The sequence below is a fragment of the Psittacula echo genome, assembly GCF_963264785.1.
Source record: "Psittacula echo genome assembly, chromosome: 6".
In the NCBI taxonomy this organism is placed as follows: Eukaryota; Metazoa; Chordata; class Aves; order Psittaciformes; family Psittacidae; genus Psittacula; species Psittacula echo.
The window spans coordinates 63839610-63862105 of record NC_137743.1 but is presented as its reverse complement, the minus strand read 5'-3'; the positions used below and the strand labels follow the sequence as shown (position 1 = coordinate 63862105).

At 37.2% G+C, this 22496-nt stretch overlaps 1 protein-coding gene across 1 annotated transcript in view; it reads left to right on the top strand.

The window, feature by feature from the left end:
* Positions 1-2222: 2222 nt before the first annotated feature.
* Positions 2223-22496, top strand: part of GRB14 (growth factor receptor bound protein 14) — a gene marked incomplete at its 3' end in the record, with an annotated part of 48689 nt that continues 28415 nt past the window's right edge. Inside the window, exon 1 of the mRNA XM_080621739.1 lies at positions 2223-2288. Within this exon, the coding sequence (XP_080477865.1) occupies positions 2226-2288 (63 nt within the window). The 5' untranslated portion in view covers positions 2223-2225. The remainder of the gene's footprint in view (positions 2289-22496) is intronic.

Here is a 22496-nt window from a genome sequence, read left to right as displayed (position 1 = left end):
TACAGCATCAGGCTCTGTTACCACAAGTTGTTTTCTTACAGCAAAATTTTGAAGCTATATTACAGAATTTTGAGAACATGTTCCCACAGGAAATAAAAACTGTGTGCCTGAAAGGTAAAAAGCTAATTGCAAACACTTGACATTTATTATAACTATCTCTAGTAGAAAAGGATGTTAATTCTGTAAGATTTGGAATGAACACTTTAAACTCGATCTCTAGAATAGCTTTTGATTCTTCTGATTTCTCAAATTAGTCATTAGAGTTTTGGACTGGAGCTTAAGAGAGAAAGATAGAAGTAAATAAATATACCTTAAACCTGGAAGATCATTTGATATGGATCTCTTGCTGCTATATACTCAATGTAAAATGAGTCAAGTTAAAACTGAACCTTTATTGAGCCAAGGAAATGGATAATATCTGCTGTATTTTAACTGGTTTTATGGTTTTATTAAAAGCTCTTTTTTTAAAACTGACTGAACATAGATCAAATGTCTGTCTGCAAACAAGTTCTCTTTGTGACTTGACATCAGTTCCTTACCAGTTTTTTTCCATCCCATGTGTTTCAATTAAGGACAGAAGGTTTTGAAAGTTTAGCAAAGTATTTACTTCCTATTTATTAGGAGTATTTTATTACTGTTTGGGAGCTGCAGGTAAAATTTTAGGTTTTTGGGAGGGAGCTATTTTCTTTTTTTATTTATGGTGTTTGGTGTTCTTGTGATTAACAGAATTTACCTATGCCCTACTGAATTTAGGATTTCAGGAAAGTGATTTAGCATGAAAATAGATGCTTTGAATCCATGGATTCTGAAGCGTCTTACTGGTGCCAGTGACTTGTTATATAGTTTTTGGCACTTGAAAAATTACATGGAATCACATTGTTTATCTTTTACTTGCCAGTGTATTGACATTTCTTGTGTCTTGGAGATAACACTTTTTTCCCTAGAAAAAAGTTTTGGGATTACTACAGAGTGTGCTCATCTCTAATGACTGAGAGGGAAAATGCTATCAATATGATCTAGTGAATTTTATTGTGGATTGTTGTACTATTTGCTAAGTCAGTAATGAATGGTTCTAGGACATATACATTAGATGTGTGCTACATGATAAAGTAACTTCTTATGAAACTACAATAGTCTGCATATCTGATACATTATTGCTTGAGATGTTATGAATACCTAACATAAATAATTTTAGCAGAATGTCTGCAATCTTCACTGGTTCTTCTGCTTCAATGTTTCTGATGCGAACTGCTTGTTCAAGAGTTATAAAAGAAATATTAAATATCACAGTTCCAGCATCTATTTAACAATTTGATTTACAAGAGGATTATTGCTTAGTCATGCTGCACAAAAGCAAAAAACTTTTTCTGCTATAAAGCACATTATGAGACCTTTAAAAAAGATTATAACTTTCTTTATCATATAAGGAATGCAAAATACTACCCTTTTTCATGAAGAATTAAAAAAACATTACTTCCTTAGAACCACATTAATGAAACCAGGCTTGTTATGCAGGTATTTGATGCATAAAGTAAATAATGTGATTGGGGTGATCAACAATTTGAGTTCATAAAACAGTCTTAAATTTCATTCACTTGTAACATTTTATGTGCCACATTTTCAGGCCTTTGTTGCACTGTAACAGTAGAAATTGTATTGCTTTAAGTAAAAGATGGGGTTTGCTGCTGCTCTGAATAAAGGTAGGTAAGAATCAGAAAGAAACTTCATGGATACATCTGTTCTTATGCTCAGCTACTTTCTTTAAACCTGAAGATCAGAAGCGCTGAAGAGTATTTTGTTTGCTGGGAAAAGACAGGAAAAAAACCCCAACACTGTAACCACTCAGTATCAAGTGCTAAAATACAGTCTTTAATCATTTGGGTTTTGTTTTTGTTTTGACAGTGAAGACAAGGTTCTGAGTGATAGAAATGCATATTGTTCTGCTTATTTTTATAGCCAGACATATCAGCATTGGTCTTTCCAAGGAGAGAAGATGAGTTTTCAAGCTCTTTGATTGGTTGATTTGCAGTTAGTTGTACCCTGGTGTCTTCTGTGACACCAATTGGCTTTGAGTGGGTGTCATTTACTCCATTCTTAGTCTTTTCTTTGCACTGACTGTCCAATATTTGGTTTTTAAGAAGTTTGGCTTCAAGAAATATTGCTAACTACTTTGTTCTGTTTCATGTTATCACTTTGAAGGATAGTGATTTTTGTGAAGAGCAGACATGAGTTTGTCTTCAAGAAGAGTAACACTTGCTGCAGTTATGCCAATAGCTTCGCAGAAAGGGGTACAGCATTTACGTCAGTCTTATAATGCTGATTTTAGTATGGGTTGGTAATACATTTGCTTAGCGTAAATAAAGTTTTAAATAAATGCATTTAATATTTACTTATTTTTTTATTTTTCTACTGTAATAAATTATGTGAAGTACATATTTACACAACATACATAAATATATATGTGTACATAAATGAATATTTGTTACTGTGCTTTTTTGTTGCTATAATTCTGTACCTTGTGCAAGTTGATTTTGCTTACAGATTAATGTAGGTTTTAAATATGAAGTGTCATAGTGGCATTTTGGAATATTAATATATGCCTCTGTAGAAGGCCTTGGTACTGTTTCTAATAGAGGATTATTGGAGCCTGGTTCCACAGGCTTTACATCAGCCTTAAACACAAAATACTTTTTTCTTACCCCTGCTGGCTAGCCCATTAGTAGTAGATAGCCCGTTATGTATTTTGAGAATCAGGGTAATACTGCACAGCATTTCTCCATAGCCACTGTAGCTTCCCTTTTTTTATTAACTCACTAAAAGGTGGAAGCAGTACAAAATCATTACACCTATGTGCACTAGGCTTGCCTAGTGTAACTGTATGCATTGGGAGTATCTGTGAAGTTAAAAATACACATGGAAGTGAAGTACGGAAATATGACTCTCGATTAAGGCAGATATATTAACTTCTAAGAAGTTAGTTGTAACAACTAAGCAATTCATTAGTTCAATTTATTTTGTAAATGTGTAGATATTTTTCAAAAATTCAGTGCTGCCTAATCTGCCTTAATCACTGTTAATAAATTTTTCTGTTACTCAGAGGCTTTTAATATACCACCAATGTGAAAAATGAAATTTCACTGTATTAAGTGGTTCTCACGAACAACTTTCACGGGACACAGCATATACTTTTTATGGTATTGGCATAAGTCCAGCAGCTCTAAAGTAGTATAAACATGTAGCTCTTATTGATTTGGGATATCAGTTATTCTTTTAGATTACTTTATTGTTTGAGTTGGAGGGGAAGCCTGTGAACGTGCAATTTTAGTGTGATTGATTGGTACAGCTTAGATTATACTACTAACTTAATAACATCATATACTATTTTTCTGGTATAGTAGCTTCTCTTTCAGACTTAGATGTGTGCATGATATGCTTTTACATAGTTTTATCCTAATAATTTGGCCTGTGTTGCACTCCTCACAATTCTAAAAATTGTGGTTTATGGGGTTTTTTTTCTCAGCTCTCATCCTTTCAATGCTGTGGTTCCCTCCCCTTCCTCTCTTCCTCCCCCTAACACCCCACCTGGTCTCAAATCTTCAGTTGTCATGGTTATTTTATTTTTGGCTGTTCTTTGATTATTTGTATGTTAGGAAATGAAGGTCTTTGTTCTTGCAGTGCGTAGTTGTGCTGGAGTCCTCCCGTATGCATACAGCGGTACTTGGTGCCATGTGGAAGGGGAGAGCTGTATAACTTTGCTGAATCTAGCATTCCTAAGGCTGGAAAACCCAGTTTTAACTGAACTGTATATTTTAATGCATTAATTTTCTTTTTTTTGCTGTTGAGAGATGGGCATCATTCTCCACGGAAACTTAATGAGTTTTTCTCTTTTGACAAATGCATGGTGAGTAAGACCATCTACTGTGCATTCTCTCCTCTTTTAAAACAAATATTTTCACACTACTATCAAATTAGCTGTCAACAGTTACTGGCTTTACTTCTCATTCTCTGTACACTTTGTAAGCCAATGGCAGTAGCAGGAGGAAGCAGCACAGGATGTTGCCTTAGGTAGGTATTGGGTTACACACAGTTGCAAAAATTCTCAAAGGCATGTGTCCTCACTGAGATCTCACTGCCAAATTTAATACTCCTGTTTATGCTTGCAATGTTTTTATCTACACATGTAGAATTCCTCCTGTCTCTCAGAAGAATTCCTCCTTTTCTCTCAGAAAGTGCTTTTGTTATTTCTGTAGCAATAACCTAATTTCTGAAACTGGAATACTGCAGGGAGGGAAGGTTGGAAGGCAGGCAAAAAAGAGCCTTGCTTTTAAGGGGTAACAGTTGGGCATACATGTGCATGTGTAAATTTGGGGTTGTTTCTCGTGGCCATTAGAACCTTAGACATCCCCTTTAATTTAAAGTAGTGCAACATCAATTTTTTGTAATGCAAGAAGAATCTGGAAATGGAAAAATGTTGTGTTAGCACTGCATGGTCAAGAAAAACTTAAGCTTTAGCTTAGAAAGTACTAATTTAGGCTATCGAACATCCCCAATGATTATTTCTTAAATTCATGGGATGAGTAATTGTATAAGAAATCTCATTTTATTGTGGTATTTCTCCTCCCTCACAAAAGGTAAAAGTTTGCATTACCAATGTGCTCATCTGGCTGTTCTGCCAGTTTCTTGAATCTATGTGTTTTTCTCATTATCATTCCACATATGTAATGTGTCTTGTCCAAAGTTTTTTCATTCTTCTTTCTGGTTTAAAATAGGTACTTACCACAGTTGATGTGTTTTATTCTTAAGTAATATATTTTTAACTGAAGCTATAGGGCCTCATTTAGTTTCCAAGGGTGTTTTTAGCACAGGCAGAAAAATTGCTTGCTTAATAAACATGGGGAATTATGCATATTGAGTACTATTTCAACCAGATTTATAGTGTGTTTAGACTAGACATATAATTAATCCAGCACAGTTAGAGTAAATGTCTTCTTCATGTTTTGTGTGAATAATTTTGTGTATTTGTCTAAAATGTGGTGGGGTTTTTTGCTGGTTTTTTTTGTTTGTTTGTTTTTGGTTTGGTTTTTTTAATTAGATTCTAAAGGTCATAATGGATTCAGAACAGTGTTTTACAGTCAGTTAAAAACCAATCATTTATTCAAGATAACAAGTCTGGCAGACTTGTGGGTGTTTAAATGTTAAGTATAGAAGAGTACTTACACACCTGATGTTGGACACAAGGTGTATAAACAATGAGGGTTGTAGTTTTTTCCACAGCAGCTGGGAACTTTATAGCATACTAGGTTACATGGTGTTAAAAAGCTTTGTGTACATAGGTGGTAGGTATTGCAGCTGAATAATTTCCAGTGATTCTTTAAGAGATTGCATAGTGTCTTTTAAATGGAAGAAATATTGATTAGAAAATGAGGATGTGATTTAGGTTGCTCAAGCCTAGGAATGTTATAAGCATGCAAATTTCAAGATTCTCTTGCATCTTTATTTCATTTATTTTTCTGGCCTGAAATCACACGCTGCTAAACGCTTGCCCCTCCCCCAAGGAAAAAAATGGTCACTTAAGCCAAATTGAACTGAGAGTTAGTGATGTCTGTGTCTGCAAGGCTAAGAGTGTGAAAGTAATTTTTCAGTTTTGCATTTGGGTTCCCTGAGATGAAAGGCCAATGTGCTAATCCAGGAATTTTAAATAAGGCACTGTAAGTGACATGGTAATGGTGTCATTAAGTGGATACCTTTTATAAAATAACTGGAGGCAGAAAAGCATTCATGTATGAAACATCTCTTTGTAAGGACGGTTTTAAAAACAGTCATTTAAAGATGTGTAAACAAGATTTGTGCCCTTTTTGTCTTTTTTTACAGAATAAAAATAAGAGAAATACAATAATAAATAATATAATACAATAATAAAAGAAAGGGTAACATCCTGCAATGATTTGAACACAAATGAGAGGTTTAAGTGGGAGATAGACTTGAGTGTGCTTTAAAGACTTTAGGAACAGTGTTCAGAAAACCTGTAGCTGTCAAGGTGAAGTATTTTAATCACTGTAGTGGCTTATTCTTAATGGAATGTTTTGTTTTGTGACTTACTGGGAGGTCTGAGAGAAGACAATGGGGATAACCACAGATAAAGCAGTAAGATGGGCCTAACTGGAAATTCAGTATAGAATTAAATCTTAGAGATAGATTACTAGGATAAAGCATCAGGATATGCTGCTGCTGGATCTGCAGTTGGATACATACAGTAAAGGTATGTGAAGCCAGAACAAGAGTTGAGGAAGGTTGTGGAGGAGGAATATATATGGGAATAGGAAGAGACCCAGGTTGAATTCAGGAGACTGGTAGTGTGTTTTTGAAATAAGTTTGTGTTTAAAATTGCTAGAAGGCCAAGCTGCTATGTAGGCTCAAAGAAAAGTCTTCTCACTGTTGTTGTATCTAACATGTGCTGAGATAGCTGCATTTGGTTTGGGGATATGTGTAATTCTTGCTTCCTCTTAATAATACATGAAAGCTTCACAAAACTAGTTTTAGAAGTATCTACCTTACATACTTGTTCAAGGAAGCATACAGCTTTCCTGTTAGCTGTGAAAGGATTCATGAACTGCCTAGAATTCAGTCGTCTGTTATACTGTACTTGCAGATATTGTTACCTACTCATGTTAGAGGCTGAAGTGATGCTTGAAGTTCAGTTTCTGGATGCTAGGGAAGAAGGAGGGTGGTAGACTGAAATTTTCTGTCATTGTGGAAGAGGTCTGGTTAGGTCCAGGGACTGTTCAGGAGAGTGCTATTGATGGGGCCTCTTCAGGGGGTATAGCAGTCATATGCCATTCGCCAGTCATTTCCTGCTTTGAATAACATGAAACCGGTAGAACCTACTACCATTTTTATCATGTATAAAAATGATCCCACATTTTATATAAATGAAATCAAAATGGCACTAACTGTAGGAGTCCTTATGGTTCAGCTGCTGGGGTGGAGAGGGAGGATTTTTCTATCCTGCAACATTCCAGTCTCTACAAGCAATCCAATTTTACATAATATATTGTACAGAAAATGGTCAATATGCTTGGAGTTTAAAATGTATAGCACTATGCTTCATAGTTGCCATGAAGGTAGATAGGGATGCATGTGTGTGTGAGAGAAGGTGAGTAATAAGTGCACGGAGCATTTTAAACAGTCTTTTAAAATCTCAGTGGTTTAATACACTTGGTCATTACTTGTCCCTTGTATAGTTTGACGAGGTTTAGTTGCACAATTAACGTTGCACTCTGTCTCCTCTCTGTCTTCAGTTCTTGAACAAATCTTTGATATTGTTTTTTTTTTTCAGTTTCTTCTTGCTTTCTTTGAACATCTAACATTCTTCATACAGTAACCAAGGAAATTGGCAGTGTTTAGTGCCCTGTTCTGCTCATAATCCTTTTCTGTTGGCAGAAATCCTTTGGAAAAAAAAACCCCAAACAACAGCTTTTTCATCAACTGAAGAAAGTGCTTGCCCATTTTCTAGCTCTAGTACTTTAGTCTCCTCTTGAATAAATTAGGCTTCAAGAAGTCAGAACTTGACATTCAGACTGTGTTATCTAGCCTTGAAGTATACCAGGAGCTATTGCTAAATAGTTATCTCTGCTGATTGTAAATCCCATACTGATTATGCTACATTGCTGTATATGAAGGGAGAAACTCAAAAAACTGTACACAAGGTGTTGGTGTCAGTCCTGTGTGAAAAATCAAATTTTCCTTACTTTCCTTAACACGTCTTCTTTGTGTTACTTTCAACATGCTACAATACTTAAGGAAGTATCTGAAAAATGAGATTTTGTTTTTGATAAATTGAAGATGCATTAATAAATACCAGTTAAATTCATTACCTTGCATCAAGCAATGCTTCATATTTAAGCTTGCTTTCTTCCTCATTTTCATGCTGTTGCTATGGGTACTGGCCATGTCCTGTGTCTTCCCTGCTCCTTGTTTTTTGTGCCTGTGGGTCAGGAACAGAGGCAGGACCAACCCAACAAAAAGCCAGCTGCCTTAATGACCTAAAAATGAAGTTCTGACTGTATTATCATACATTGTGTTTGCATGACAAGGTTTTGGTAGCAGGGGGGCTACTGGAGTGGCTTCTGTGAGAAGCTGACAGAAGCTTGCCCTGTGTCTAATAGAGCCAATACCAGCAGCTCCAAGATGGACTCGCCACTGCCCAAGGCTGAGCCCATCAGTAATGTAGCACTTCTGGGATAACGTATTTAAGGAGGGGAAAAAACTTGCTGTGTGCTGTGCAACAGCAGCTGGAGGGAAGATTGATAATATGTGAGAGAAGCAGCCCTGCAAACACCAAAAGGAAAATGAAGGAGGAGGGGAGGAAGTGGTGGTCCAGGTGTAAGAGCAGAGATTCCCCATCAGCCTGTGGTACAGATCATGGTGAGGCAGGCTGTGCCCCTGCAGCCCATGGAGGTCCACAGTAGAGCAGATATTCACCTGCAGACTGAGGAGGACCTCACACTGGAGCAGGGGGATGCCTGAAGGAGGCTGTGACCCTGTGGGAAGCCCATGCTGGAGCAGGCTCCTGGCAGGACCTATGGCTCTGTGGAGAGAGGAGCCCGTGATGGAGCAGGTTTGCTGGCAGGACTTGTGACCTCATGGGGGATCCATTGTGGAGCAGACTGTTCCTGAAGGACTGCACCCCATGGAAGGGATCCACACTGGAGCAGTTTGTGGAAAAAATGCAGGCAGTCAGAAGGACTGATATTGGTGAGGTTCATGGAGAACTGTCTCCCATTGGAAGGACCCTACTCTGGAGCAGGGAAAGAGTGTGAAGAGTCCTTCCTCTGGGGAGAAGGGGGCACCAGAGACAGCATGTGATGAACTGACCACAACCCCCATTCCTTGATCCCCTGCACCACTGAACAGGGAGAAGGTAGAGGAAATCTGGAGTAAAGTTAAGCCTGAGAAGAAGGGAGTAGTGGTGGGAAGGGATTTGAAGATTTGGGTTTTTTTTTCTCATTATCCTACTATGATTTTGATTGGTAATATAGTTAAACTAATTTCCTCAAGTCAAGTCTGGTTTGCATGTGATGGCAATTGTTGAGTGATCATTCTATCCTTAATTTGACCCACGAGCCTTTTGTTACATTTTCTCTCCCCTGTTCAGATGAGGAGGGAAGTGATAGAGCAGCCTTGGTGGGCACCTGGCATCCAGCCAGGGTCAGCCCACCACAGATCAAAACTTCTGAACCAATATAATTCTATTCTAATGTTGAAAATTTTACCCTGGTTCCAGTCCATCTTAGTCTCTTACACTGGGTAGTTACTTCCTGAAGTTTCTGTTTTGAAGTTTTCTTCCTTATTCAAGCCTTTATTTGTGTTTACGTTATTTCAAGGCAACCTGTTTTCATAGTTTAAAGTAGTTAAATGAGAACAGATTTATTCTGGCACAGTACAGTGCATAATACAATGTAGAGTGCCTAGGAAACAGTACAAAGCATGGCAAGTCAAACTTTCCAAGTCAAACGTTCCAAGAATACATATCCAGCTTCTTGAGCTGGAGTTGATAGGCTTTCATCATATTTATAATATTTCATCATATTTCTCATACCATATTTCATCTCCTCTTTCTGTCAGATCCTAATGGTGGTCTTGTACTGCTGACCTATATCTACCAATGCAGATGCTTGGGCATCAAAAATGTTAACTTGCAGAGACATCTTTGGTTCCTTTCTTACCCATGCCTTCCAGATCCCTGCTGTTACAACTTCCTGCTATTTGTCCTTGCTGATACCTTTTCTGGCTGGCACCACTAAAATTCTTATGAGGGACTGAGACCTGGGAGGAAGTGTTCACTTGACACCATTAATGCTTTTCCTTTACTTCTTAACTAGAATCCTCTTTTTTCACTATTCCTCAGTGTAGTCTGATTTCTTCACAGTCTCTCATTACTTTTGTACATTGTATAATTTCCATCTCTGACCTTTGCCCTAACTTAACATTGTGCCTTTTTCTTAGACTATTTAGACTGCTTTTCTGAACCAGTTAATTCCATTCTCCAAGAGGTTAGCAATTAAATGGTATTTAGACTGAATAGCAATTGCAGCTCTCTGCTTGTCTTATATTAGCTTGACAACCAGACTTAACTAGCTCATCAAATTGTTCATCAGCTGCATATGCAAGCCCTCAATGTTGTTATTTTTCCTTTGATCCTGTTAATTGTAACTTATTGGATTGATGTTTGTCAAGACTTTCAAGGCTTGACAAGACTTTCAGGATGACCATAACACAAATAAAATACATACATTTATGATGATGTGGACATGGCTTATATGTGGGGAAGAGAAACAGAAGCCAGACAGCTCAGAAGGCCTCTGAATTTAGGGTATAACAGCATATGTATAGCTGAAAAATGTGCTACTGACTTCTCAGTGTTCCTGGATGACTGAAGGATGTTCAGTTTACTTGCCTCATTTTCATTTCAGAACAAATTGAGGTAAATACTGTCAAAATACACTGAATTTCTAAAGTGACTACCCTCTCCTTATGTTGTGATTTAAGCCCAGCTGGCAACCCAGAACCATGCAGCCGCTTGCTCACTCCCCTCGCCCCGTCCTCCCCCCTGGCTTCCGGAGGGATGGGGAGGAGAATCAAAAGAATGCAATTCCCATGGATTGAGATAAGAGCAGTCCAGTAACTAAGGTATAACACAAACCACTATTGCTACCACCAATAATAATAATGATAAGGGAAATAACAAAGGAAGAGAATACAACTGCTCACCACCTGCTGACCGACACCCAGCCTGACCTGAGCAGTGATCTAGCCCTTCCGGGTAACTGCCCCCAGTTTATATGCTGGGCATGATGTGCTGTGGTATGGAATACGTCTGTGGTCAGTTTGGGTCAGGTGTCCTGTCTCTGCTTCCTCCAGGCTTCCCTGCTCCCTGGCAGAGCATGAGACTCAGAAAGTCTTTGGTCAGAGTAAACATTACTGAGCAGCAACTGAAAACATCGGTGTTATCAGCGCTGTTCCCAGTCTGAAAGTCAAAAACACAGCAGTGCACCAGCTAGTAAGACTGAGAAAAATGACTGCTACTGCTGAACCCAGGACACCTTACTACTATGTAATCCACTTCACAATATTTTTCTGTTCCACTTTGTTCATTTGTTTTAGTGAGTATCTCCTGCATTAGATGACTATTACATTTTTTTTCCAACAATTTCAGGGCAATTCTCTGTTCCTGTAGTGTTTTGGATTTGTCAGCAAAATTTGCTGACAAACCTGTAATAATGTGACAGTGTATAGTTGACGTTTTTACATGGTTTGAGTAGACTTACTAGCTTTATTGCAGGATTTACTCTTTATTTGGATTTTGTGCTTAGGCTGGAGGGAACAATGCTGTGTGAACAAAATGAAAGCCAAGTTGAAAAGTGCTGAGGGATAAAATGTTCTGTCAGAAGCAGTTAAACCTTGCTGTTATGTACCACCAGTGACTAGAAACAGATACCCAAAGACAGCACTGAGCTGGAAGGATGTTGTAGTCTGACTCTGCAAAGTGGGTTTGTTTTGGTTTTTTTCCTGCAAAGTGCTTCAGCATTCTAAAACAGCTATTACAGTGGGTTAACGTACATAGCCTTTGTCATACTTGCTCTGGAAGTTCCTTTCTGGGAAATTTCCAAACTGCATCTTTTAGCTCTAAATCTAAAATTTGTTTGGTCTTACGAAATGTACATTCTTTTCCTCCTCTAATGATGTCCATGGGAATACATCAGTGATAAAGGTGGTGACAAAGGCACTCTTTGCTTTGAAGCTGTGTTGTAGTTCAAGCCAGAAGTTTGCATAAGATTATAAAACTGAAAGAAGGTTTTAAGAAACAAAATTATTTTTTTTTTTAACTTAAAAAAAATATTTTAGGCCACTGTAAAAGAAATGAGAAACCAATTGGTCTCTTAATGGTATTATTCAGAGACTTGGTCTTAGTTTAGCAAGAGATCTATGGAGAAACCAGCAACACAGTGTGAAAACCCAGTAGAAACAATAAGTACTTCTTTTTGTAGCTGGTATCTCTTTGGAAACATAGAGTGCAGCTAGGACATGGCAGTAACAGATTTGCTTTCTCTTGTGCTGGAACACAGCATTCTATTTATCTCTGACAAGCAAAGGATATGTTGGACAAACTGCACTATTAAATACAGAAAGCCTCATTTAAATAATGTTTGTGCTTTGACATAAATAAGGACAAGCTATTCAAACATGGGGCGGCTGATAACATCCTGCCCTTAACTTTGTTGTACACAAAACCCAAAACCCGAGAAGTATATTTTAGTGTCTTTGCATTAAATTTCTCCCCCAATCTTCGTGCATGACTTCTTTGGAAAGTAGAGTAGTATATGAACAATATCTATCATATTTCTAGTTTGGGGGTAAATCGCACTGGTACACTATGAACTTTTTTCATTTTCTGTTCCTTTTCTATTTTACAATTTTTGTATTTTTTTTTTAGTGAATGCTGAAGTTCCTTCTTCAAGTCAGATTCTTTGAATCCTCTTACATGATTTTCCGTACCCTTCCTCTTTTTAAGTCCAGTTAGTCTAACTGGATATTTTTTCATCAGTACATGGTAAGCACATTCTAAATGTTGCTATTGTATATAGAATTAGATAGAATATATATTATAGATATAAATATAGATAATATATATAATATATATAATTATGTTTATGATAATATAGAATCATAGAATGGTTTGGGTTGGAAAGGACTTTAAGATCACCTAGTTCCAACCGCCCTGACATGGGCAGGGACACCTCACTAGGCCATGTCGCCCAACACTCTCTTCAGCCTGGCCTTGAACACTGCCAGGGATAACGCATTTACCACTTCTTTGGGCAACCTGTTCCAGTGCCTCACCACCCTCACAGTACAGAACTCCTTCCTTATATCTAACCTGAACTTCCCCTGTTTAAGTTTAAACCCGTTACCCCTTGTCCTGTCACTGCAGTCCCTGATGAATAGTCCCTCCCCAGCATCCCTGTAGGCCCCCTTCAGATACTGGAAGGCTGCTATGAGGTCTCCACGCAGCCTTCTCTTCTCCAGGCCGAACAGGACACCAGAGGACACCAGAACTGCACACAATACTCCAAGTGGGGTCCCAATAAATATACTAAATATACTAAATATAATAACATATCATATCATATAATGTGATGTAATATATTATCTTAAAATGTAATAAAAAATAAAACATAATAAAATATAGTAAAGATCAGTATAATAAACTTAAAGTTGTGTATTACTGTTAAATATGTAAAAGCTGTGTAAAATTAAGGCTTAGCAGGCAGTCTGGAAGCAAAGGACTGAAGTTACTAATACCATAAATTTACTAATAAGGCTAATAAGCTGTTCATCTCCACTAAATTAATTTTTCACAAAGAAAAGTTCATGTGAAAGTACTCTTATTAACCTTAATGCAATAATCAAGCCCAGTCTGAATATTGATCTCTTTAATTCAACAATAAAGCTTTTCAACTTTATCTTAAAGGACTTTGTTTGGTGGCAAAATACGAAACTCTTAGCGACTACCAAAATGAGTTTTGTACCTTGCTAGTTATTTTAGCAATTTTCTATGAATTTCATGAGAAAAGGTAGCTCCAAGTAAAGATTATGGGTCGTGCAGCATGTACGCTTAGCTTAAATTATGTAAGCTTTGTACTGTAAGCTGTATTGGTTGGACATACTGAGCTATATGAAAACGAGTGGTGACTCTGACACCAAGGCATGGTGATGCATAGATAGAGGGGAGAATAGCTTGTTAACTGTACTTGTTCATAAGTCGGGTTATGTTATGTTCTCTAGTGGTTTTACATTAATTTCCCTTGGTTCAAGAATTTTACCCATGTTTCACTAGTTTGTTGTCATAATTTTTGTATTTATTTATTTTTAGTGGACAGGACAATGTAAAACTGTCTTGCCTTCCTAAATGAGATCCACCTGTCTGTGTGCTGGGTTTAGATTAATATGCATACTGTGCACTGAAGTTGAGAAGTGACCTATATTTGATTAGCTGTCCGTAAGTGAGAGGTACATAGAAAACAGGAATAGAGATCCTTTTACCCTTTCCACGGCCAAGAGGTTTGTGTGAGATGTTAGTGTATACTCTCAGCATTACTCAATAATGTAATCAAAAATAACTAAGGCTTATTTTTATCATGGCTCGTAAGACATAGGTTCTCTACTCTGACTTAAAGGTTAGTATGAGTATAAGCCTGAAATTACTTGACTATAGCCAGCTGTTCTAAGTATGAACTGTTCATTCTGTTTGTCTTTATTTTGCAGTCTTTCACTCCATAACTGTCTATTTTCATAATAACTCTTCTTTTGAAGGACTTGGGAAAAGTTACTGATACTAATCAATGTGAACTGCATTACCCCACTGAGATTTTTAAGAAGTATGATGATTAATCTAAACCAGTCTAGTAACTGCTATGAACAAGATGGGGAAAAATTCTCATAAATTCAAGAGTGGATTTTCACAGAGAGAGGTTCAGGTAATGTTAGTAGGTTGTTACCTATCTTCCTGGCAATGGTGTCTCACGAATTCATAATGCAACACCCCAAAATCTGCTGCAGTAGCCCTTGGGCTTTTCCTCTTTCTCAGGACTCAACAGAAGTTTATACACTATGCACATCAGATGACGTAATAGATGGAGCCTAGGCCTCCATTTCTGTTGAGGTTAGCGTAGACCCAGGTTTGCCACTTACATTTCTTTACATTTTAGACTGCACTGACCTTCTGATAACTGTTTGTTTTTTTCTTTTTCATTTCCAACGTCCCTTCTATTTAAACTGGCAATTTTATTTCACCTGTAAAGAGTAGATCTGGGAGAACATGTTCATCTATATCTGTTGTGAATAATTAATGCAGATAAGTCATTTAGCTGCTCTGCAATGTGTTTATCTTGTGTTAGCGATTCTTTGACTGCTTAATCATTTGGCAAACCTGCTAATTTCCTTTCATTTCTGCTATTGCATGGAATTGCATTATTTAAAATTTTTGCTAATGATGCTTAAATTTCCTCACAGCTTTCATGCACATCTTACCAGTTGTACTTGAAATACCTCTTTAGCTGCTTTTGTTTGAAATCTCTATAGTCTGAAAAAAATCTCTTGTAAGGCAAAATAATTTGAGACTCTATTTAAATAAATTGTTGCACCCTCACCTTTTCTTATAAATAATGTGCATTCTTTTTAAGGAATGTATGGTGTTTTTTACTTTTATAGATCCCTTTGCATTTCTTATAAATAATGTGCATTCTTTTTAAGGAATGTATTGTGTTTTTTACTTTTATAGATCCCTTTGCATTTCTTACTCCTGATTTGGTCCTTTGTTGTGGTAATGGTTGTTGATAATGATAAAACTTTCAGTTTCTATGTTTAATCTGCATGTTTATTACTGCAGTTCTTTCTTTCAGGATGTTGAACTTCACAACATACCTGTTATTTAATTCTCCAATTATAGTATAGTTATTGTGTAGCTAACAATAATCGCGCTTTCTGCTGTAGAAGTAGTTGTACTATGAGTTAATTGTCCAAAGTGTGGAAATCGCTTTCTCTATATCTTGCCTTTTGTTCAGTTTTATACAGAGAAATGAAATCTATAACTGTTTGATTACTATTTATAACTATATTTTGCTTCTGCTGGCCACTATTGCAAATGCGAATGTATCAAATTCATGATTAAATAATATTTATATTTTAACTTTCCTGTTGTCTTTCAAACCTTGTTTCTTTTCAGTTTTACTGACATTGTCTTTGAGATTACATGTCAGCTTTGTCCTCATTCTGCCATTTTTTTCTAACATCATAATGTGATTGTCATAGCCTTCATTTGAAAGGAATTTGGTGGTATATTTTTGCACATAGCTCATTATAATTTGGAGATCTGCATAATTTAACCTCCCTTTTTATAATACAGCATATTTACACATCTAAAGCAGTAGTCCTGTGAGTAAGTCTAAGTGCTTTAAAAATCCTAATGAGTTCAATCTGTTACCTTGCTGTACAGCAACACATTTCAGTTCCCCTGCCCCATTTTACAAAAAGGAAACTGAGGGACTAATATTGACTTGCCCAAAGTCAGACGGCAAATAGAGGATTGGACCTTTTTCCCTATAGCTTGTCTCAAATATTTTTATGTTACTTCTTCACATTGCTGTTTAGTTCCTTTTTCATGGGATGGTAAGTCTTGTCCTGGATTAGGTAGGGCACAGAGACAGTACTAAGCATCTGGGGGAGGGGAGTAACTGTGTGAGCTATTGACAGCTGCTCTAGTGCCCAAAAAATAAATAAAAATTGTTTTAATTGATAATGTGCACATACTGTTACCACAAAATTAATCATTTATTTGAATACCTTTTCACAGAATATTTATGCCTAAAAAAAAGCATCCTGTTTTGAGTCAAGAAATCAATGAATTGTTAGAGAATTTGAGCTTGTCAGTGGTCTTATGTGAATAAAGGCTCACAGAGACATGTACAGGACAAATTTTAGAAAGCTCCTGTTGTGTTGATTGAAAAAATAGTTGCTTTACAATGAGCAGCTGCAGTTTACCATTATATGCACCGTGTGTTTGATTTGGTTTGGGTTGGGGTCTTTTTGGCCTGGAAATCCTCCCCTTGGACAGAAATATTGGAACCTGGCCTTTGAACTATAGACAGGGATACTTAAAGGGGAAGTCTTTCATTCACACCTGGTAATGAAGACAGCAAACTTTATAACTTTATTGACACGCTTATTTTTTTTTAACTAGTTGTTAGTTATACTGCCCTTAAATGTTTTTATGAATGCAGAATTTTGCTGATTCACTCTAAAATCAAGACAGACTATTGCTAGAAGACATAAAATAGTTCAAAATGCTGGAAATTTCCAAGTACTTCCATTGTAGTTCAAATACACGCCAAATTCCCCTACCCTCTGCCAATATCAATAAGCAAAAAACTTTATCTAGCAGGGGGCAAGGTTGGAAGTTGGAGAACAAATGCTTCAGGCAAATAGCCTGTTAGTTGGCACTAAAGAAAGAAGTTAGCATACTATCAGGCAGGATCTCAGGGGAAGTATGGCACCCTGGAGTGTTAAGACTTTTTCAAGGCCTGGTTTTGCATACAATAACTCTACATTTAACATAAATGTGACTGGAATTGTAATGTAAGTACAAAATGTGCAATGTTTTATGCCTGGGGGAAAAATAATTGTGGAAGTGATAAGCTAAACTTAGGAGCTTGTGTCTTTATAAATAAAAGTGGCCTGATTGTTATTTTTTGGGTTTTTTTAAAGGGTCTGATTGTTGATTATCCATATTGTCTTAATGGCTGTAAGGGAGCATTAAGAATCATGTAAATGTCAGGCCATTTTGATGTAGGCACTTAAATATGGACTCCATGTGCTGAGTGGTTCTTTTTTTGTTGGATCTACCTGGCTTCTTTCACATGTTAGGAATTAGTTTGAAACCTGAAATTCCTCAGTGCAGGGTATGGTCTTTCCATATGTTTGTGCTGTTTCTGCAGATTGGAACTTTCAAAAACAGATGGCTTGAAAATTCTGAAGAATCTGACTTGGACACCCTCTCTTAAAAGTGTATGAAACATATTATTTAATTATTGTAGTGGAGATGATGATTGAGTGTGAAAGAAGACTTGGCAGAGTCCAGCCTTCTATTGCTTCTCCTTCCTCCCACACTGATTGCCTTATGTGCTCTTTTACTTATTCTTTTAAACAGTTTCTGGTTTTTTCCCCCCTCTGATTATTTTCTAGTATAAAAGCTAGAGTCTCCTTTTTCCTTTTCTGTGTTAAATACTATATTATATTTGTCAACATTGATTTTACATTCTGAGTTCAGACGATTAGTGAAACACAATATATTTTAGTTTGAAGCAACATTTCTTCACAAAATAATTTTTTGGAGGGATAAAGATGCATTGCACATACTTCTTTGATCTTGGCTGATTTTTAATATACTGAAAAAATGGAAAGGCTGTAATTCCTTGCCTGATCCCATAGGCAATGAAAATGATTAATACTTGCCATGCTCAGCTTGGTACTTTCCTCTTATAAGAAGATCTTGGAGTTGCTAATTTCTTACTTCCAGTGGCTTAAATGGAAACTATTGAGATGTTTCTTTTTCTGGCTCTGGGAACAACTAAAATCTCCTTAGATTTATAAAGTAGGCAGGAAAGGGAAAATTTGAACACTATTGAGGCAACTTTTTCAAACTTTCTACTTAAAGATATAATCAAGGGAACTTAAATAGCTTGAACAAAGCTCAAGAGTGTGCATTAATGAAAATGGTGATGACAGCTTCTCCTCAATTAACAATTTTTTTTGTTGTGTGCTACTTCTCGGTCAGATTTTCAGGGAAAGAATAGAAGAGAGTGGGGATGAGGACAGCCCAGTGCATGATGGTAACTGCTAATAAAAATAAAGAGGTGGTCACTCAGGTTTCCTCATCTCTGTGGGAGGTGAGTGTAACTCCATCTTTAGCATAATCCTGCCACCCTTTAATTCTTGCAGCATGCCCTATTTCTGGCAAAAGAAGTATTTATTGCAACATATTTCCAAGAAAATATGGGATTTTGAATTTATCCTTGTTTATCTGAACCAATCCCCATGGGACAAATACATTCCCAGCAAATCCTACTGAGGACTTTGCTTCAAACACAGCAGAAAGCACAGAATGAGCAAATTTTGCAAATTAAAAACCTGTCAGAGGTCACTCTAGCTCATGAGATTTACACTATCATGTTCAATTCATTAAAATAAGATTGTAGCAGAAGTCCACAAGGGTCTATTAGATGACTGTTGTCTTCAGCTGTATTTGACTCCCTTGCAAGGAAAGGAAAAAGGGCACAGCATTTGTGTTTTATAAGATAATGTGCCATAGCTGTGAGTGGGGATGATCCTTTGTCCTAGACTTGTGCAGGATTTATTTCACTATGCTGAGAAAGCCAAGTGAAAATACTCACAGAGAATATAAACTCTGGGTGGTTTCTTTTTTCTCATTGTTTTTTTGTTATGTTGTTTTGTTTTAGCTGTGCTCCTGTAGTCCAAGGCCACCTCCAAGGCTTCCCACTCCCCGAGTTGAATGGCCGCAGGCAGCTCATTATTATGACTTGTGCTGCTGTCTTCAGCATTTTAAAAAGCCTTTTTCTATTTCCTCAGCAATAAGAGTGTAGTCATCTCCACTGCGACTCTTAACCCTTTTAAAAAGAATTTCTGTAAAAATCATCCGTCAAGGGCCTCAGCATGGGCTGTACGTGCTCTTGCTGTGAAACAAGCACACCACCTAACTTGATGAGCACCTGGAGAAAACTATAGTGGTTAGTACGTGCTGGCAGGGTCCTTAGCCAGGGCACTGGCATGGATTCTCACCCTGGCATTATGGAGAAATGATTGAGATATACCGTATTTCAGTTGGAAGGGACCTACAATGATCGTCTAGTCCAATACTAGAAAAGTCACTTTAATTCTCTCCTTTTCTTTCCCCTTCTATACTGTCTCTCTCCTTTCTGGCACATTAGCCTGTAAAATCTTTTAGATTAAGCCTCATACAGACTAACTGAAGAGGCTAATGAAGCTGTCCCTGACCTTCAGTGCTGCCCAGAGTAGGACATGTTTTAAGGTGATGGGGTGCTGTTTTGTCCACTCGCCTTTATAGCCCTCTACCTCATTCACAGCACAGCATGCTAGACATTTCTTTTAATTTCATATTTGAATCTCTGTAAATACTGCAGGATTTTAAACAATTCATACTGGTTTATCCTGGGCTGCAAAACACCATTTCTGTGTGACTGGAGCAGGAGTTTGGTGTGTCTGTGTGTATGGAACATGACCATACTGCAAGCATGCTGCATTGCTAACTGGTCCCACTTGGGAATGCTGCCAAAGCATAAACATCTTAGAAAGTCAACCATGGCTGCTTTGGTGGTATTAGTAATTCAATTCAATATTTATGTGTTCTTTTTTCCTTTTGTATTGAATGTTAGTAGTGGGATGCAGCTTAGGCCTGTTGAAACTTTGGATCTACTTTCTCCAGGTCTGCCTGTTTTTGCAAGAAGACTCTTGCTCTGAGGTGATCGATTCATGAGTAGAAACAGATTTCACCACTTTTAATGATGGCTGTATCCTGGAGACTGGTGTTGTGGCAAGGGTGTCTGAACCTTGTGTGGAGCTCTTGAGTTGTCTTCACTTATTAGCTGAAATATTAAAGCAAATCATCATGAACTTCATGCTGATCTAATACACAGGGCCAAAGTTTGTAACAGAACTCACATATATGTAGTTCCATAGTGAAAAGCAGAACCATGAAGAGGAGTAAGGCCATTAAAGTGCTTTAATCACTATGTGGTTTTCAAATGGAGTCTTTTTCCTTGTTCTGGTGTTTAGAAAGCATGGGTGAGCTGACCTGAATTTGGGGTGGAGGTCAAGGAAGAATTTTTGCAGTTAGTGGGAAAGAAGCACATGGCAGGAGATAAAGTTGCGGCTCTTTGCTCACTTACCTACCAACTTTAGCACGAAACAGCAGGAGCTCCTGTAACAGGTTAGGGCAACAATACATTGCTGATTGTTCATTAGATGCTTGAAATCAGCATGTGTTTAGTAAGGGAGCAAATTAAGGACTGACTGACAATAACATGTTTGTCTTTAAGAATTTGAGTCTTGTCTAATGAAGGGCTTACAACGATGTTTAGGTTTTTTGTATAAAGTTCAGGTGAGGTGTGTGATGTATTCTGATGAATATGGATGAATTGAATAAACTGAGAGGATTTTGGGGATAAATTCAAAACATCTTTGATGCTCTTTGTCTTGAGGATGCCTGTGCTTTGGCACAGACAGGGTAGGCAGGGTAGTTTAACCTGTGCTGAATTCCTTGCTGCTGTGGCCACTGTCACTAGCAAGTGAGCTGCTTAGTGTTTCCATTGGCACAGTACACAGCAAGCACTGCACTAGGAATGGACATTCAGACTCTCATTGTTTTGGTAGAGAACGAATAACACTGTTACTTCACAGTACTGGAAAATGTAAATATTGCGGAATAAATCTGATTCTTGAGGATGAATTGTTGTGTTTACTTCCCAGTCTCATGACATTGAGTGGCTTTCCAGTGAAAATGCTTGCTTGAAAATACAAGGTACTGCATACCAGACCTGATAACTTAGTGTGTTTCTGAGTACCTGGAAGACTTTTATGGCATGTTTAATGTTGCATCAGATCTTCTATACCTCCTGTTCTTGTTTATCTGCCTGTATTTATAATAAAATCTCTAACATTTCTTTTATTCTGGGAACTGTTACTATTCCCACATATAATACCACAGATAGGAGTTGATCCTTGTGTGGGGAGCGTCAATATTTTTCACTGTTTGTATTTTGTCTACTTGTAAAAAATGCAAAATGAAGAAATCTAACAGAGTATTGGGTTTCCTGACTTCTGTGAGGAATATGAAATTATTTTCTACTCCTATACCAGAAAAAAATCCCTTCTGCGTTGACCTTAATGAGCTTAGTCACTGTGGGGATTTGCATCAGTTCCATACAGTTCAGAGATTCATCTGATTCATTTGGTTAATTCTCCTTCAGATAAAGAAAATACAGAAAAAATACCTAAATTGTCATGCCTTCTTTCAAACAGTCACTATGCGATAAGACTTCCTCAACCTCTTCATTTGAAACTAAGCATCAGCAAGGTTAGTTTCACCTTTTCAGGAAATTATGGACACCCATTCTTAAGGACTCTTAAAATATGTACCAGTGGAGAAAAATAACTTCTTAACTGACATTTAAAAGTGAAGATGACAGGATAACTCATGAGAGTTTGCATTCCCTCATCTTCCTCTGCTCCACACCCCCTCCAGTAGAATAAACAAACTTGGAAAAAATACTGATAGAACACAACAAAAATTGTATATTTGTAATAAGATTTTTTGCATCTACATCTTCTACAACATTTTGTTTACTTCTCTGGTCCTCATATGATAGTAATTCCTTCCCATGTATGATATTTTTGATTCTTTATGTATGTTTGTGTCTTTTTATTAACTCATAGCTTCAGTTCTTGCTTGTGAAAATTTGAAGCATGTCTGTAGCATTTCCTGTTTTATTGTCTATAGAATTATGAGCTTCTTGAATCTGATTGTTCTCTGAACTAACTCTATATCAAACCTTACAGTTCTGCAGTCACTGAATTCTTGAGTTTCACTGTTTATCCTCTGTGGTTTCTTCTTTAGCTTATGTAAGAATGTACGTTTTCACCAGGTTATTTACCTCTCTATTATTTTTTTTTTTAAGTGAATGCAACAATCTTTCCAGTGTCCTGTGACAAAAGATAACCAGCAGCCAAACTTCAAAGTGGGATGTGCTTTACTCAGCTATTATGTTCTCAATTACACCATTGCACTAGAGAGAAATGGCTGTCTTTAGTATTGCATCCTGTATGTATAGGTTCTTTTCTCAGTC